General features: G+C 51.2%; 1 protein-coding gene across 2 annotated transcripts in view; it reads left to right on the top strand.

Annotated features, from left to right (window-relative positions):
* The first annotated feature begins 8 nt into the window (after window positions 1-8).
* TOGARAM1 (TOG array regulator of axonemal microtubules 1) overlaps window positions 9-16724 on the top strand; it is a 37181-nt gene continuing 20465 nt past the window's right edge. Inside the window, exons 1-6 of one of the 2 annotated variants that reach the window (XM_029078812.2) lie at window positions 9-2303; window positions 6665-6818; window positions 10277-10414; window positions 11519-11803; window positions 12403-12665; window positions 16192-16424. In XM_029078812.2, the coding sequence (XP_028934645.2) occupies window positions 225-2303; window positions 6665-6818; window positions 10277-10414; window positions 11519-11803; window positions 12403-12665; window positions 16192-16424 (3152 nt within the window). In that variant the 5' untranslated portion in view covers window positions 9-224. The remainder of the gene's footprint in view (window positions 2304-6664; window positions 6819-10276; window positions 10415-11518; window positions 11804-12402; window positions 12666-16191; window positions 16425-16724) is intronic. The other variant, XM_029078811.2, reaches the window with a different exon arrangement.

Genomic DNA, 16724 nt, shown 5'->3' with positions numbered 1-16724 from the left:
AGGGAGGGAGGGCTCGCCGCCGCCAGACGGGCGGCCGGGGCCGGGGCATCCCGCCCTAAGGCCCTCTCGTTTTCCTCACAGAACCAGAGAGAGAGAGAGAGAGAGAGAGAGGCCCGGGCTGCCGCATCCCCGGGAGACGGCGATGTTTCCCCTCAGCCTCGGCCGCCGCCCCCTCGTCGTCCTCCTGCCGCTGCCGCTTCTCGTCGCGCTCCCGGGCAGCCTCCATGGCGGCTGCGCCCCCCGCGCTGCTGCCGCCGCCTCCGCCTCCTCCTCCTCCTCCTCCTCCTCCTCCCCCTCCCCCCAGCGCCCTCCGGCCCCGGACCGCCAGCCGGCCCTCCGCCTCAGCCCCTGATGGCAGCGGGCCGGCCGGGGCCATGACGGCGGACAAGGGCCCCGGTTGCCCGGGACCGTCCGGTCCCTCCAGCCCCCCGGGTCCGGCGCGTCGCAGCCCCGAGCGGGAGCCCTTCGCCGGGCCGGACGACGACGACGACGAGGAAGAAGAAGAAGAAGAGGAGGAGGAGGAGGAGGAGGAGTCCCGGCTGCTGCAGCTCCTGGTGGGCGGCGCGGCCGAGCCGTGCGAGGCGCTGCGGGCGGTGCTGGGCCGGGGCGCGGAGGCTCCCGCCCGGTGTCGGGCGCTGGGCCGGGCGCTGTCGCGGGCGCTGGGCGAAGGCGGGCGGCGGGAGAAGCGGCTGTGCCTGCGCCTGCTGGCGGCGGCGGCGACCGGGGCCGGGGCCGGGGCCGGGGCCGGGGCCGGGGACGCGGCCTGGCGCCTGGCCCTGCTGCCCCCGCTGGTGCTGGCCCTGGCCGAGGAGGACCCCGCCCTGCGGGCCGCCGCGCTCCACGTGCTGCACCGCCGCCTGCGCCGCCGGCCCGGGCAGGTGCTGAGGGCGCTGAGCCGCAGGGGCCTGGGCAGCCCCGACCCCCGCCTCCGCGCCGCCGCCGCCCGCCTGCTGCCCGGCCTGCTGCCCCCGAGCCGCCCCGGACCCCCGCCACGCCTGCCCCTCGCCCGCCTCACCCTGGCGCTCGCCCGGACCCTGCCCGAGCCGGAGCCGGAGCCGGAGCGGGAGCGGGAGCCCGAGCCGGCGGAGCGGGAGGCGGCCGAGGCGGCCTTCGACGCCCTCCTGCGCGTGGAGGAGCGCCTGGGGCCCGAGAGGTTCGCCGCCTGCCTGGCCCGCCTGCCGCCCGCTCTGCGGAGGCGCTACGACCGCCGGCTGGACGCCCGGGACCCCCCGGCCGCGGGCTCGGCGCCCCCCGGGCCCCCCGGGCCCCCCGGGCCGCCGCCGCCGGGCTTCGGCGTCATCCCCGCGGAGCTGCATGACCGCCTGCTGGACCGCCACGACTACCGCGACCGCACCCGGGCCGTGGAGGAGCTGAAGCGGGCGCTGGGCGGCTGGGAGCCCGGCTCGACGCCCCCGGCCGGGCCCGCCGCCCTGGTCGAGCTGCTGTCCGGCCTGCTGGACGACTCCAACTTCCAGGTGGTCCTCGGCGCCCTGCAGGCCCTGGGCCTGCTGGTGGAGCGGCTCGGGGAGCGGGTGTCGCCCCTGCTGGGGCCCGTGGTGGCCGCGGCCGCCAAGGTGCTGCCCGACAACAAGCCGGTCGTCAAGCGCGAGTACCTGAGGATCTTCGGCCGGCTGATGGAGGCGGCGGGGCCGCGGCCCGTGCTCGCCGCGCTGCTGGCCCGGCTGGGCCACCGGCACTCCCGGGCCCGCGAGGAGGTGGTCAACGTCTGCGTCCGCGCCCTGCTCGCCTACCCCGCCGAGGCCTTCGACCTCCCCGCCCTGGCCTCCGGGCTGGCCCCGGCCCTGGCGGACGGCAAGGGCCGGGTGCGCCGGGCCGCCCTGGAGGCCTTCGCCGTCCTGGCCTCCTCCGCCGGCCCCGGCCGGGCCGACGCCCTCCTCGGGGCCGCGGGGGGCGACGGCGACGCGGCCCCCGGGGCCCAGCGGGCCCGGCCGGCCGGCGGCACCCTGCCCGGGCTGACCGGGGAGGGGGCTGCGGAGCGCGCCGGCCCCGGGCCCTCCTCGGCCCGGGCCGGGGCCGCCCGCCTCCCCGGCGGGGAGCGGGACGCCGCCCGGCTCCCGGCGGGGAGCAGGACGCGGAGCGCCCACAGCCGCTTCGGGGACTGTTCCGGCGATGCCCCGCCCGGCTCCGGCTCCGGCCGCCCCGCGTCCCGCGCCGAGCGCCGGACCTTCGGCCCGCGCAGGGTCTTCAGCGCCGGCAAGGGGAAGAACCGGTTCCCCTGGGAGGCGGACCCTCTCGGGATCGGCGGGGGAAGCCGGCCGGCCCGCCCCGAGGAGCCGGACCAGGTACGCCTGCCTCGCCTCCGGCCCCGGGCCGGCGCGGGGGAGTCGCCGCGCCCTCTCCCCGGTGCCCGCCGAAGCGCCCTTCCCGGGCGCCCGAGTCCACCCGGGGCGGGGCGGGGGGATGGGGTCGGCCCGCCCGCGCGGGACTCCCGGGCTCGATCCCCGTTTTACGGGCGAGGTGAGCGAGGCCCGGAGAAGTGAAGCGGCTCGCCCCGGGTCGCACGGCAGGCGAGCGGCGCAGCCCGGGTCCGGGACCCACGCCCTCTCGCCCCCGAGCCCGGCCTCTTGGTGCCGCGCCCCTTTCCACCCCCCGGGGGCTCGCCCAGACGAGGGGAATCTTTCAGTAGAAATCGAAATTCGGTCGGTCAGCGGTGGGACTCTTAAAAAAAAAAAAAAAACAAAAAAAAAAAACCAAACAAAGCGAAACAGCCCGACTCTAAATTCGCACCCACGGATGACGCAGATTGCTTTGCGCTAGTCCATATTCGAGGGGGCCCACGGTGGAACGGCACCGCCCTGCTCCACCTGCCTGGGAATCCTGCGGCTGCCGGGTTAGCTCACTGACTCCCCTCGTAACGTGGGGCGGATCTTTCCGCCCAGCGAGTTCACGTGATCCGTGATCTTATGCTGCCGAGGGGGACGTCCCCGATGATGGTGTGCTTAGAACCTGGAACAATCCATCGGTGGTATTTATCGGGCGCTTACCGTGTGCGGGGCGCTGTGCTAAGCGCTTGAGAAGAGCGCAGGGCAACAGAGTGGATGGAGTTGCGAGTTCCCCGTTCACAACGTTCCAGGGCCGAGATCCCCGCCCTGGGAAGTTGAAGATGACCGCAGCCTGTGCGCCGGTTGATGGACCTGTATTTACTGCTTACGAAAACTACGGTAACAGAGACTTAAACTTTACCCTAGTGAAGAGAGCAGGCCAACTTTCCAGCCATCCCTTTGCCGAGGTGGTTCGACCCTGTTATGGCAGAGGAATTAACGGTGGATCAGTCCTATTCATTTACTGACCGTTGGCCGTGTGCAGAGCGGTGTTCTAGGCATCGTGGAGAGTTCATTATAACAGAGTTGGAAGACGGGTTCCCCGTCCACATGGTTCCAGTTAGAAGCTCCCCGAATACCTCATCGTCATCATCAGCGGTATCTATTGAGCGCTTACTACGTGCAGAGCACTGTACCGAGTCCTTAACCAGATGCCGTCGATGAGCTGGCCGACCGCTCTGTATTTCCGAGTGGTCCTCCTCACGAGGCGTCCCAGCTCTGCCCCTTGTCTGCTGCGTGACCTCGGGCAAGTCATTTAGCTTCTCTGTGCCTCAGTTCCCTCCTCTGTAAAACGGGGATTAAGACCGTGAGCCTTACTGTGGGACGGGGAACCGTGTCTGACCCGATTAACTCGTAGCTACCCCGGCGCTTAGAACGGTGCCTGGCACTTAGTAAGCGCTTCACAAACGCCATTATTATTGCTGCTATCATTAAGTTTGTCAGTTGGTCATTCGTGTTTATTCAGCGCTTACCGTGTACAGCCCACCATACTAAGCACTTGGGAGAGTACAATAGAACAATTAAACAGACACTTTCCCTGCCCACGATGAGAGTAACGCTCTGTGCCTTTTCTCCCCCCCGCCCCCGCCCTTTTTTTGTTGGATTGGAGGATGAATCGCCTCTAACTTCCAACTCAGTTTTTCTCACTGTAAATAGCGTGGGTGTTTTGAGGTCCACCCCCCCGCCCCCCAGCTCAAATTGATGCCTAATATTGCTCTGAAACTAAAATCTCCATCAGCTGTGCTGTGTTTCATTTGTGGGTGGTTTGAACTTTTCGTTTTAATTGAGCGAAACTTCTTCCTGCCGTTCCCTGCGGGTTTTTGATGTGGAGGAAATGCACGCAGGGTGACCGCGTCATAACCTTCTAGGCAACATCTTGTGGCCAGAAGCCTCCTGCCGCTTCAGCCTTTCCACGCCACCAAGCCCTCGGGTGTTCGTTCACCCGGTCCCGCGGCAGTTGAGCGCATCTCTTTTTACTCGGTTGATCGCTTCCTCCCGTCACCGACTTATTTAGGGGGTCTGTCTCCCCCACAAGCTTCTTGAAGGCAGGGATCCCGATATGCAGTTTTAGTTGTTCTCTCCAAACCCCCAAGGATGGTGCCGTAAGTACCGCAGGTGCACAGTGAAGACCGTTGACTGGCAGTTGCGGTAGGAAGGTGTCGGGTGTGCTTTGGAGACAGGCTCATTCCGCTCCTCGAACGCCAACCCACTCACCGTTCCTTGATCTCTAGACTATAAGGCTCGATAAATATGGTTGATTGCCCCTTACGGGACAGGGACTGTGCCTGCTAGTTCTGTTGTACTGTACTCCCCCAAGCGCTTAGCACAATGATCTGCCCATAATAAGCACTCCATAAATTTGATTGAAGTTTCTGTGTGAACGTCTCCTCCTTCTGCACTCCCCTGCACCGCCCCCATGTCTTTCTTCCCCTCGGTCCAGTAAAGTGTGTCCTGGAGACGCTCGGGCTTACCCGCTCTCCCGCTCCCGCCCTTTACCTTCCTCTGCTCCTCATCCTCCCACCTCCACTCTCCCACTTACCCTCCTTCAGTTCTCACTCCCCTCCTCTCCCCCGCCCCCCTTCTCCTTCACCACTTACCATCCTGCTTCTGCTTCCGGTCCATTTAAAGGAGGAGAGTATAGAAGCGTCTATTATTATCATTTAAGCTGAAGAAAATGAAGCTGGACACCCAGTTCTTCACAAACGTAGATGGGGCCGTAGAAGGAGATCCAGTTCCCAGGGAAAAGTGTATTCACAGAGTAGGAATCTGCCCTCCAGAATCAAGGACTTCCTGGCCAAGGGCGATGAATATGAGATGTCAAGATGCGATTGTTTCATTTAGTTTCTTTTCCTTTTTTAAAAAAAATCCGATATCCCAACCGAGCTGGATGTTGTCAGTCGGAAGGTTCAAGAAAAAAGATATCGTCCGTGAGCGTAGTGCATGTCTTTAATCATTGGTTTGGTTTTTCTTCGCCATTGCAGGTCCACTAAATGAGTCATTTCCCAGATAAGTTAAAATTAGGAAGCAGTCAATCAGCAGTACTTAGGAGCCAACGGATTTTGGCTGTGTTGTGTGTAGAACACACAAGTAGCATCATCGCAGTGTCAGTGTTCACAAGACTGAGCCTGTACTGAGGGCAAAGCACTGTATTAGATGCTTGGGGACCATAATAGAAGACACGCTGTCTGTCCCCAAGAAATTTGGAATAAACTGGGGCAGAGAGCAGATAAAATTGATAAACTATACCAGAGTGTGAGTGTGCATAGTATAGGTATGTAATGGACTTACTGGTAGTAATAAATGATGGGGAAAGTTCCTCCTCTCTGAGCCCCTCCCTACAAGGACTAGGAAAGCATAGTAAATGTGAACAAAAAAGACAGATTAGCGGAAATCACTATCCCATTCTTCCTTCCTTCGCTCCCTTCCTTGCTTGCCCCTGGCTTGTCCTGCTCTCCCCTTTCTTAATAGCCTCCCCGATTGTCACAAGTCAGTCCCCGTAAGTTTCCTCCATTTCCCATTCCCGGTAGGTGGACAAAAAGGTAGCAGAAGAATTTGAGAGATTATTTCAAGATCTTTGCAGTGCCAGGCCCCACAGCAAGATATTGAAGTTGCTTTTAAAGTTGTTAAAGAGAAAGGTCTCCTTCAAATCAAGGTCATTTAGTAGCAAATGATTTTTTTTTTAATGCTTAACTAACACTTCACCGACTAGGAAGAATGTTAATATGTGAGTCTGCTAATTGTGAACAATCTTGAAATACTTCAGCATTTCCCTTAGGAAGACCCCCGGATCACATAATCTCCCCAACGCACATGGTTTGAATTCAGTATTTGTTAAGAAATGATCTTCCACCCAGCGGAAAGATGAAATGTTCTGTAGTTTTTCCTCGCCCGGTTCACCCTTCGTGATTGACTCTCTAAATATTGTATAGACTTTTCTAATTCTTTTAGGTCATTTTGGGTTGTTGACCATTGGACAGTTCCCTAGGACTGTTTTCATAAAGCTTTTTCTTGTCATTTATTTTTCTCTTCAGGTTCTTTACACCAGAAATTGTACAGTAGGAAGAGAAGACAGGGCCGGGGGTTGGAATCAGGGCAACCTTTAAAGTATCCAGGAAGTGTCCGTCCGCTAGCGACCGTGGCCGGTCGAGGGAAAATGATCACGTTATGCCCAGAATTAGTTTGTCGTTATGCTGCGTTTATGCATTTTCTACTTTGGTCTTCCTCTTACCGGGCAAGAATGAGCTCCGGCTCTTTTAGCTATTGACACAAAAACAATATGCTCTTTAAATGATTCTCTCTCTCTTTTTTTTTTTTTTTAATAGTTTTCAGCAAATGACATCACCCCATCTCCAAAATTAAGATCCTCTCTAGGAATGCCAGTCAGTGAAGATTTATGCTTTAGCAGAAAAAGAGTTTCAAGGGGTATATTTCAGAATAGTCTGGATTTTAGCCCAGATCCTACCGCCGTCAGTGCCGGTAAGTAAGACCGCAGTTAGGGAGCAAACCGTCTAGGATGGTGGTCTCCGTATGCACGAGGGCCTGTTGGGTGACATCCCTACGAACCAGGTGAAGGCGCAGATGCCCTCGAATGCCACCCCCAAGGCGGCTGCAAGTAGAATCAATGGTGGAAGCACAAGGAAGCTTATTCCAGAGCTCATGGCCGGGCAGGCTTTTTGGGCCGCGGCAGCGGCGGGGATTGGGGAGGGGTCGGGAGGGGACGCGCGGTTGGGGCTGTGGGCCACGGCCCCGGAGGGAACGGGACTGCAGCTGCCGGCCCCCCGAGGGAACGGCGGGAGCAGGCAAAACCACAAGCCAAAATGTCCCCGAAAGGCAACGGACTACTTAAAAGACTTGTGGGCTTGCCTTGAGTGAAATGAAATAATATATCTCTCATCCCGTAATGCGTCTGTCAGTCCCTGGACCGATGATGTGGTACTGAGAGAATATCCATCCCACTCATTATCCATAGTTTATTCCCTTTATCATTTTTTCCCCCCCCAATTTTAAAAAGATTTGCAGTTCATGTTTTAGTAGCCTTGACTGATTTTTATCAGAGGGTCTTTTTGGAGGTCGAAGTACTCCGGATAGCAGCAATCCCCAACACCTCCCTGTTGTAGATTGGTTCATTCAGTAGTATTTATTGAGCGCTTACTGTGTGCAGAACACTGTACTAAGCCCTTGGAATGTACAATTTGGCAATAGATAGCGACAATCCCTGACCATTGATGGGCTTACATAGGAGTACAATAACAAAAGAGTAATAATAATGGCATTTGGTAAATGCTACGTGACACGCCCTGTTCTAAGCACTGGGGTAGAAACAAGATAATCAGATTAAAGTCCTTGTCCTACCATGTGGCTCATAGAGTTAGTGGGAACCTCTTTCAGGAAGTGCAGGCTTCATGCACATTCACTCAGTGACTCTCTCTCTCTCCCTCTCCTCACTTTGCCTTGGTTACCAATTCCTCTGATCCACTCTTTGGGGAGTAGAGATGGAACACTTTGTTCTAGCACGATTCAAGCCTTTCATTTAGTGTGTTTGGCTTTTCCGTTCAGGGAGCCAGGCAGCTCTGGCTTGGCTTTGTTAGCAGTTCAATTGGAGAGCCACGTCGGTCTCTGTGGGCGGCCGTTCTTTCCTGGCACCATTTTGTGGAAGCGGGGAATCCCTTGTCCCTGAAGCACCCATCCTGTCTAGGGTTACCCCTGCCCATTAAGGGGCCAGAGTGTCCCGGCTCTGTTCTCTCTATATCTCTCAGAGAGAGCTCTGCTGGGAAGGCACTGTCTCTGTGTGTCTCTCTCTCTGTCTCTCTCTGCGTGTCGTCATCTCCCTCCCCACCCCCACCCCCCAAGCTTTCTGCAAGCATCACCCTAGCGACTGTGGTTGGGAATATTGGAAGTCCCTCGATGTTTCATCCCAGTGGGCAGCCAACTTCCAGGATCGTCCGGTTCCCCCAGGCAGCCTCTTGGGGCTTTTCCTCCGGGTCCTGACGGAGAACCGTGCGGGCTTCCTAATTCCTCTGGCTGCCATCAGCCCTGTCGGAGCAAGGCTAGCATTCGCTGTGAAACGTCCTTCTCCCTCCTCATCTGCTGCGCTCGGCCACACTCCGTCAGTCAGGGTATTCTCCTCCAGTCAGACCCAGGGTTGCCAAACGGAGCCCACGGTTTTTTTTTTTTCATCTCACTGGGATTTTTCCTCCAAGCAGAAAGTGAGGGCAGTCTGTGAGGAGAGCAAAGAGAAATAACTTCTTCAACGGTGAATTTACTGTAGTTATTGTAATTTGTATTTAGAACTACTAACCAAATTAAAGATAGGTAAAAATAATTTTTCACACCATGTGTCGCTTTACGCTTCATTTTCTTGTCGACTGAGACTTCGAGTTCAGGTTTTTGTCAGTCGTAAACCTTTTTGAACTTTGTTCAGTGTGATGGGTGCCGTGCGCTCCCTGTCCCCATTCGTCCCCTAAGCCTTTAGACTTGTCAGGCAGAGCGTTTTGAGTGTGTTTTTTTCAGTGGTATTTGTTAAGCGTTTTCTAAGGCACTGTACTAAATGCTGGGATAGATGCAAGCTAATCGGGTTGGACACAGCCCCTGTCCCACGTAGGGCTCACAGTCGTAAACCCCGTTTTACAGTGACGCCCAGAGAAGTTCGGTGACTTGCCCAGGGTCACGCAGCAGATAAGTGGAGGGGATCAGGATTAGAGCCCCGGTCTGTCTGACTCCCAGGCTTCCACCACCGTTCACTAGGCCACACTACTTCCGGACCCAGCGTGAGTATTCCGAGGAAGCTCACCTCCACGGTTGGCAAGGGGTCAGCCCCGTACTTTGCAGTGAGTCTGACGGTGGCTCTGACCGTGCTGCCAGAGAAGCTCCCCTTGGAATTGCCAGGAAGGCGCCCTGATGGGAGTCCTTGCCCACTTCCAAGCCGGGTGGCGGTAGCCCTGGGAGTAAGGAGCCAGGCTGCCGGCAGAGGGACGGAGCCCTCCGTGACTTTCTTCACCTGGCTGTCAGTGGGTCATCTAGGGGAGCGGAGGCCCCGGAGGAGGAGGAGCCGGTGTGGGTGGATGGTGTTGTCTTCTCTCCCCCTCCAGATTGTGGGCAGGAAACCCGGCTGCCAACTCGGTATTGTACTCTCCCAAGTGCTTAGTGCAGCGCTGTGCCCACGGTATTGCCACTGAGCGATTGATTCTCTGCCTGCCTCCTTGTGTCTGCATTTCTCTCCTTTCCCACTGCTTCCTTTTCCCCCCTCAATCTTGTACCACTGCCTCATCCCAGTGGATGCCACATCTTTGAACATTATGTCTACAAAAAATGAAAAAAGTGATGTATTCATCAATTTCCTCTCCTTTAATTCTAATAACGTGCTGCGTACTATTTTATCAATAATGCCTCGATCACGTGCGGCTTTTTTTCTTTTTGAGAGTGGCCTGCATGTGAACGTTTAGATAATGGAAGCAGCCCACAGGATGGAGTTTGACATTTCTGAGCCGTGGGTTTTCGTGTTCCGGTAGTAATAGCATTTATTGAGTTCCCACTTGGGCGCTGTACTGAGCACTCGAGAAGTACTAAACAAGCAAGCGACACATTCCCTGCCCACAGAGACCTTACACTGTAAACGAGGAGACAGACATAAAAGGATCTGCAGACTAATCAAAACAAATAATGGAGTAACTTTAGCATTTATCTCATCTGAGGCCAGCCTTTATTTGTGGGCTTGCTTAGTGTGAGATTGCTTGGATATTCTAAATCAGAACCATTGGACTTACCTCAGAGCAGATTTAAAACTCACATTTTCATTTCTGAGAGGTATCAAAAATGCAAAAAGAAATCACTCTTTTGGTAATATTCTTAGCTTAAAGTGGTTTTTGATGTTTGTTATATAACTCGTGAACCTGGAGACAGATGCTTTTATAAAACTGTCTTTCCTCTTTAAAAAGGTGTTACCACTGGACCACACCAGACGTATGTATTAGGAAAATGCGGGCAAGTTGGATTTTCACAGATTCGTGGGAAAAGCAGCAGTGTGGATTCTGATTTGCAGTTTTTAGGAGCAAATAGCAGTGGTCAAGAAAAAGGTATGAAATACTAAATGGCAGTTTGAATTTATCCAGTTTTCACCTAAACGTGTTTTCTGTTGATTTGTTTTTTTTTTCTTTTTACCTGGAGTTCAACTTTGATACATAGTCTTGACTGTTATAGCAGCAGTATATTTCAGCATTTGCTGCAGAATGCGAGTGCAGTGTATTCATTTATAGACAGTATTCCAAAGGGTGCATATTTAGGATGATAGTAAAACACAATACAAAAATTTGCAGTGATGTAGAAAAGCGAGGGGAATTTTAGAGATTTTTTTCCCCTCTTCAAACTTGGCTTGTTGTTTTTTGAACCGAAGCGTATTAGTTCAAAATATCTTTATAATGAATCTAGTGAAAAGGCCAAGTGCAGAAAGCTGTCTGACATACTGATCCCTTCAGGGAGTTTTAGCAGTCTACTGAGAGTAGCTTTCTTTATGGCTTGGGCAGACCCAACTCTCTCCCTTTGGACCTTTCCAGACTCTTTATCGCCACTGCAACGGTCTTCAGTGATGTCCAAATTGGAAAGGTTTGTTTCAGACCTAAATTAGGGAATTCCAACAGATAATGCCAGTTCGAATTGAATCCAGTTATAAGACCCAAGTGGATTTTTCTGAAAATACTTAATTTTGCATTGTGACATTTTGACTGAAATTTTTGGCCATAGGGTGGGTTGCTCCACCCACTCCCCACTTCCTTTGGCCCAAACTCTCCGGAAGCAATCATTAGGTAGTATTCTAAAACACGCAATTTTCCTGTGGTCCCATCTTGGATCCAACAACGATTTGCTGTTTGCAAAGTCACTGCAAGTGACTTAAAACTCTCTGTGGATCAGTTTCTCCGTATATCAGAGGGACTTTATCATACTCAGAGGAGCGTGGAATGTTGATGAAGGTGCTGTGAGATTTTGTTGTTGGTAATAGTATTTAGTAACAGTAAGCCAGGAATGATAACTCTATGGGTAATCATATTTTTCTTTTTCTTTCTGGGTTGTGTTACAGGTATATTCAAATCCCTTGTAGAAAAGAACTCTATTTAAATATCTTGATTATTTGGAAGAATTAGCTTCAATGACGTGCTGGTTTTTTTTTCCTCTCTCTTGTACAGTATGTGGTAGTTTAAATCTCTGCAGCAAGACCCAACAAACATTCTGTGGCCCAGCGGAACGCACTTTATCAAATACCAATCAAGGAGCCTTCATTCTGCCTTCGTATCCCCTCACATCCCCTCGAACCAGTCCAAAGCACACATCCCCTCTCATTGGATCTCCAAAGAAGTCTTGTGATAATTCTCTTCATTTTTCAAATTCCTGGCCTCTGAAGAGTTTTGAGGGATTGCCAAAACCCAGTCCTCAGAAAAAACTCTTTGGTCCAAAGTTTTCTGACCCCACAGGTAGAAATAATAGTGATAAATACTGGGGGACATGTGTGTGGTGGGGGGAACAGGGAGGGTGTAAAAGAGTTAGTTTTACATTGACATTGTCGTGGTAGATTTTTTTAAAAGTCATATTAAAATTTTGCTCTCTAATGATGGATCACCTTACAAATAGAAGAAAAAAATGAGTAGCAGGAGGGGGTAAAGCTCAGGAATAGTATTTATAAGTGTCTTTTTTTCCTTATATCATGTGAACTGGTCTCAGAGCTAGTAATGACTTCTCCATTTATATAAATAGTGACCCCGTAGCTTGTCGGTGCTCAGGTATTCATGATATTCCAGTGTGCGTGTAAACAAAATAACTTTTACAGTGGCCATCAAATAATAGTGCTCTTTGGGTGGGAATAGAAAGGAAAAATCATTTTTAGACATGTAGATAAAGTAATACCAGTCTCTTGGTTTTATGTATAGGTATTCTGTTTAGTTTGTTCACAAATATACTTCGGTAGGTTCTTTGTATTTTGTGCCAGAAGTAATGTATTTCATTCTCCTCTGTAGCATAGCTCTTTTGCTGACCATTGTCTTAGAAATCGGTTAACTGTCTCTGTTCTGTGCAGGAGAAAATGCACCGGAAAAACCTTCTCCGATACCGCTGAAACCTACTTTAGTGCGGTCTCCGTCTTCCCGAAGAGGCCTGAATGGAACAAAACCTGTTCCCCCAATCCCTCGGGGAATGTCCTTGTTGCCTGATAAAGCCGACTTAAGCACAGTTGGACACAAAAAGGAAGTGCCTGATGACATGTGGAAGAGTGAAAAAGACAATCTTGCAATTGACCTTTCAGAATTGAATGTCAGGGATAAGGAATCCGATCAGGAAGAGGTTAGTTTTTCATTTTTATACTTTACAAATGATCTTAACGGTCCGACCTTTCTAATCTTAGGTTTCTAGTTTTTGTAACAAACATAAACAGTAATCACAAGATTTTTATTGTTAGAGTAATGAAAAAAGAACAGATGAACTAAATTGTACAACTAAAACACTGACATGGAATTGTGAGCATAGATATCAATTTCTCTATCAGAATTAAATCGGAAGACCAAGTTGTCACTGAGTACGTACCTCATCCTATATTGTAGGGGTTACATTCCCGAAGAACCTCCTGGTCACACAGAAAACACGTTATCGTATTCCCACTGCATCCAAAGCCACCGGCAGTTGCAGAACTGCTTCCTTTGTCACAGCATCACGCTATACCACTACAGATGTGAGTGTTCAGAAGAGACGTCCCTAATTCTGTATTAGTGCTCTATCCAAGATATCTAATAAAATCATGTGTTGGGGAATTACGACCCAGTGACTTCATAAGTAAAATCATGTGTTGGGGAATTACGACCCAGTGACTTCATAAGTAAAATTCAAAAGAGAAAGACTCCATGTATTCAGTGACATTTGAAAAATATAACATTGTTTTTAAGGTTTGCCAGGTTGATTAGTTAGAGATGATGTCATGCTTCTACCTGCTGGGTACTAGGAAAAACGAAGTTCATTATGAACTGCTTTCTATAGCAACTTAGCCAGAGCAGCTCAGCGGAGCAGCATGCGTGGAATCTTCCAAGGACTGGGTGGGGAATACAGCCCGGCCGTCAAACCATCAGTGATAATGTCAGCAGAGTCTATTCCAGTAGATATGAAATATGCTTAAACTGGAGGTAGATTTTCTTGCCTGTTGGAGGCCAGGTATATATTTCAGTATGTATTTAGAGATCAATCGATCGTATTGATCTCATGCTATGAGCAGAGCATTCATTCAGTCGTATTTATGTGCAGAGCACTGTACTAAGCACTTGGAATGTACAGTTAGGTAACAGAGACAATCCCTGCCCAATAATGGGCTCACAGTTACCGTACTAAGCACTTGGGAGAGTACGATACGACAGAATTAGGAGGCACGTCCCTTGCCCGTAATGTGTTTACAGTCTAGAGATGAACTTACAGTCTCAAGTTGGCTCTTCCAGCTTAGGCTTCTCACTGCTTCGTCATCCTGTGTACGCTCAGCCAAAGACAGACCTTGAAACTTCTCTTTCTGTTCTCTTTTTTAACCTTACTCTGAGCCTGGCCCAGACTCATTTCCTACCCTAGTAGTGGTCCTGCGTCTAGATAGTTGTGTCTGACTGGGTCACTGTTTCTAAGCTGTCAGATGGACTCAGAGCTGGGCCATTAGCTGGAAGTGCCGGGCCGTGGGACGTCCGGGTAGAGTGAGCACCCTGTTTCCCAACCTCGGCCTTCTGGCAAGCCCGGAGGGGGCAAGTGACCATTCTGCCCCTCCCCAGCCTCATCTCCTGTTCTGGCTCGGATTTCCGCGTAAGAGGCTGGGATGAAAACCAAGGTTAGAAGAGATACGTGGCTAGGGCGAGAGAAGGGGCCAGCAACAGACTTTTCCCTCTCCACCTACCAGGGAGGTAGACGTACGTGTTCACAGAGCATCAGGGACGTCCCTAACAAGACAGATGTTCCACAGCAGGAAAAGCGGCCCAGATCGTCATTGTCTGCCGCGTCTGCAAGGTCTGGGAAGCCACTAGCTATTTCGAGGACGTAAACAGGCAGCGAAGTAAATTAAATCAGCCGTCTTTTTAATTCACCTCAGTGAGAGATTATTTGCAAGGCTGGCACAGATTTAAAGGCTTTAGATTCTGAGTAGTTGATATTTTAGCTGTATTTCTCCCATGCTTTTGTAGTGCCTATACTTGAAATTTTCAATGAATCAAATGATTTGTAACAGCTTTAGAAGCAGCAAGCAAAAAAACACCATGTCAGCACTCCAGAGACCTATCTCCATCTAGCCCCTTGACCTCATTTTTGCTCAGATAATCTGTTGTTAGATATTCCTGAACTGTTGTGAGACCCTTGAGAAGGACAGAAGAGACCTTTGTTCTTTAAAACCCTGTTTATCTTGTGTAAATGTTTTCCCTGTTCTGGGCATACTGGGTATACAGTGTTGTTTGGATTTTATTTATTAAAGGATCCTAAACATCTTTCCCTAAAAGCAAATGCATTTCCAGACAAAAGCCTGCTGACTGCAGGAGTTTTGAAAGGTCACCTGCAATCGAATAGACTCTGTCCATCTGTCTTTGTCAAAGCAGCTGATAGGAGTGCAGGTAGAAGCCTCCGACATCTTCTCCTGCATAGCATCCCAGAAGACTGACCGATCCTGGTATCAGGACCCAAGGAAGGCTAAATAGGAGGCAGAAAGGAAGGCAAGGGCTTCCTTTGGCTGAATGTAGAATTAGGAAGCAGTCTGGACTAGCCACAGGGAGAGGAAGCTCAACTGCTGGAGAGAGAACCTTTAGCTACAGAGAGGGAAGAATTGTGTTTTACCACACATTGTGTTTCCCCAAACTCTCTCAAATCAAAATGTTTTCGGTTGGAACCAATTTTCTCAGAGGAACAGCTTTTTAATGGGAAAGTGGTCCCTGAACTAGAGTGGGATATCCTAGAATATAAACCAACTCCCTCTTTGAACTTTCCTCTTTCTCCTCGCTGCTCCATCCTGTGGCTTTTTTTTGTTGTTCTTGTTTTGTTTTTGTTTTTTAAAATGATCTCCAATGTTCCCGTGATGCCCGGACCCCAAGAAGTAGTGCCATAAAGGAATGCTAGTGTTAAGTCAAAACGTTTGACTTGTAAAGCTGGAATGTGGTGTAAACTTAGAAACGTATCATTCATCTGTCCTCCGAACATTTTAAGCCAGGCACGGCCTGTACTGATTCTCATTTATCATCAGATAGGCACTGGCTAAATGCTAGTCCATGTTATTACCTAGCGTTCAAGCTTTCCTTTAGTTGGTCGGATGCTCGTTTACCTTTAGACCTGTGTGTGTATTGTTTATATCTGTAAATCAATGCATTAATTATCAGTGGCGTTTACTGAGCTCTGCGTGCAGAGCGCTATACGCGCATTTACATACACTCTCTCAAGCACTTAATATAATGCTTCATTTATATTTTGACTTCCTAAAGAGGGGTTGAGCCCCTTAGATGGTCAGCTGTTGTCCATCTACATGTCTGGGTTAGTTAAGTAAACCCTAGTAGATTTCTCTGCTGGTTAACAAGATTAAAGATCCAAGCCACCAGATTGTACTAAGGGCACAGCCGCTCAGGATACTCTGAACTGAAAGGAGCTCCGGAAAATAGGGGTAGAAGGCCTATAGCCCCGAGTGACAAAATTGTTTGAAATATTTGGGCTGAGGAAAAAGAGGGGTGTATAAGCTGAGGTTGGGGTTGGCATCACTCCAGAAAACTATACCATCGTGGCGTGTTGTTATCTGAACCTGCGGCCAAACTACCAAATCTCTTCCGTAGATCCCGAGAACTTGTATGTGGTGCTAATCTGTATACTTAACCCCGTTTAGATGCAGAGCTGTCTTAGGTCTCTACGGAATAGTGCAGCCAAGAAGAGGGCAAAGCTGAGTGGCAGCTCTTCCGATCTGGAAAGCCCAGATTCTGCGATGAAACTAGACTTGAACGTGGACTCCCCATCACGTTCTTCATCTCCAAACATCAGCCCGTATAGTGAGAGCGGAGTTTACAGCCAGGAGTCCATGACTTCGTCTTTATCCACGACTCCACAGGGGAAGAGAATAATGTGTGTGGTATTGTTTGTCTAGTAATAAGTGTATTTTAACTTTTGTATGTCTGTGTGTCTTCAAGGACACGTTCACACTGGAAACAACCTTTAATATTCTTCTTTTTAGATTTTCATGCATCCCTCTCTTTTAAGAGTCATTCGGTGAAAAAAAGAAAATCGTACAAGGGCAGAATGGTTTCCCATATTTTTTCATGTAGCTGAGGAATAAAAAATCCAAAATGGAACCTGAAGAACTATTAGAAATGTATCTTATATGTCACTGTTGGCTTTTTGGGTTCCTGCCCTGTTATGGCTCTC

The sequence above is a fragment of the Ornithorhynchus anatinus genome, chromosome 14 (assembly GCF_004115215.2).
Source record: "Ornithorhynchus anatinus isolate Pmale09 chromosome 14, mOrnAna1.pri.v4, whole genome shotgun sequence".
Classification (NCBI taxonomy): domain Eukaryota; kingdom Metazoa; phylum Chordata; class Mammalia; order Monotremata; family Ornithorhynchidae; genus Ornithorhynchus; species Ornithorhynchus anatinus.
This window is presented reverse-complemented; position numbering and strand designations above follow the sequence as displayed.